Genomic DNA, 1,917 nt, shown 5'->3' on the forward strand with positions numbered 1-1,917 from the left:
CGAGTTCGGTTTCGGTTCTTTAAATACCAAAAATTTGAATCTATTCGGATATTTAATTAATTTCTGTTCAGATTTGGTACTACTTATTCGGATCGGATTCTGTTCGGTTCTTCGGGTTCGGATTTTTTGCCCAGCCCTACCTTAAGCATTATATTCCAGCAAACTCTATTTCTAATTCATTTTTACAAGCACGACATTAAATATTTGGCTAAGCCTTTTTATGTTTTCATAATTGTTATTAATATGATTCTTTTAAAATATGTAACATGATTATTGTAAACATTTGGACCCTTCATGTTATTTATTTTTTGAACAATACCACTAATTTCATTAATAGCTTCTTATCTCTATTTTGCAACTTAAAATTTTTAAATCAAACGAACTCAACAATTTTAGTTTGAAATATATTATATTTAAATTCAAATCCAATATTTTCCTAACTAACATTGCCGCTATACCTATAGCGTCAGTTATGCATCCAAATATGAGAGTGAGGGATCTTATTAACCAAGAGTTGAAGCAAATGGGATGTTAATTTGCTGGAGCAATACGTCAATCCTGATGACATACCTCTTATAAGAAGTTTAGCCATAATAACAACTCATAGGCCTGACACATTTTGCTGGAACTTCACAAGACATGGACAATATACAGTTAAGTCTGGATATTGGGTTGCTCAAAACCTCTTGAAGGATGTAGCTGAAAAGCAAGTGTCAGAACCAAGTATCACAAAGCTCCAAGCCTTTGCTTGGAAGATAAAGGCACCGAAGAAAATCTGTCATCTTATATGGCAATTGCTGACTGGTCATGTGGCAGTAACGAGAAATCTAGTAAGGCGAAATATGAAATGTGACAACTACTGCCCAAGATGTGGTGAGCCAGAGGAGTCAGTAACACATGCTATTTTTGAATATCCACCTGCTCTACAAGTTTGGCTACACTCATCGACTCCAACGAATCCTGACGTTTTCCCAGCAGCAAGCATATACACGAATATGAACTATCTCTTCTGGGAAAAAAACGGTTCACTTGAACCAGAACAAGATAGGGATCCTTATCACTGGCTAATTTGGTATATTTGGAAAGCTAGGAATGACAAACTATTTAGGGGAATAGACAGAGATCCTCTGGAGCTAGTTCGATATGCTGAGAGTGAGTGTCAAGCTTGGTTTAATGCTAATGAGACGATACCACCAGTAGTACAAGGGAGTAATGTAGTGGATCCTCAAGTCATAAGCTTGGGAAACATTTGCTTACTAGATGGATCTTGGACATTGCATGCTCAATTTAGTGGGTGTGGATGGGTATGGTTGGACAGTGGGAGAAATACACAACTCATGGGATCACAGAATTTCCCCAGAAGAGAATCAGCTCTGCACTCAGAAGTGGAAGCACTGCGATGGGCGATGGAGAATATGCTTCAGCATTCAACATGTCAGAGATTCGGAACAGACTGCAAAGAATTGATTACTATGATCAAGGAACCGCATGCTTGGCCAAGTTTTGCTACGGAACTAGAGAGGATAGAGACATTGCTCATATGCTTCCCGGATTTCGAGATTTCTTATATTCCTAGAGCGCGCAATCATATTTCAGATTTTTTTAACTAAGACAGCTAGATCCTTCCATAGGAAGTTACATTTTATTGGTTGTTCTATTCCGGTCTGGTTACCCAGACCACCTCAAGTTTGAGTAATAGAATAGCCGTTTGCCGTCAAAAAAAAAAAAATTGCCGCAATTCTCAAGGTATATAGGTACCATAATATCAGGTGCTAAAATAACTAGAGTTCGACTAATCTGATGTATAAAAGCGGATATATAGCTAACTAAAACAGAAACCCACTAAATTTGTAAATCTTTAATAAAAAAACTTTAAAAGGTAAATAGGATCTTAAGTGGTATATTTTTGCGCTTTTC

The 1,917-nt window shown here is 37.0% G+C and overlaps 1 protein-coding gene across 1 annotated transcript; it reads left to right on the forward strand.

The window, feature by feature from the left end:
- Positions 1-842: 842 nt before the first annotated feature.
- LOC130511259 (uncharacterized) lies at positions 843-1,576 on the forward strand. Its single transcript, XM_057008169.1, has 2 exons — positions 843-1,229; positions 1,319-1,576. The coding sequence occupies exons 1-2, from the start codon at positions 843-845 to the stop codon at positions 1,574-1,576; spliced, it is 645 nt and encodes a 214-aa protein (XP_056864149.1).
- The last annotated feature ends 341 nt before the right edge of the window (positions 1,577-1,917 follow it).

Source organism: Raphanus sativus, chromosome 4 (assembly GCF_000801105.2).
Source record: "Raphanus sativus cultivar WK10039 chromosome 4, ASM80110v3, whole genome shotgun sequence".
NCBI lineage: Eukaryota > Viridiplantae > Streptophyta > Magnoliopsida > Brassicales > Brassicaceae > Raphanus > Raphanus sativus.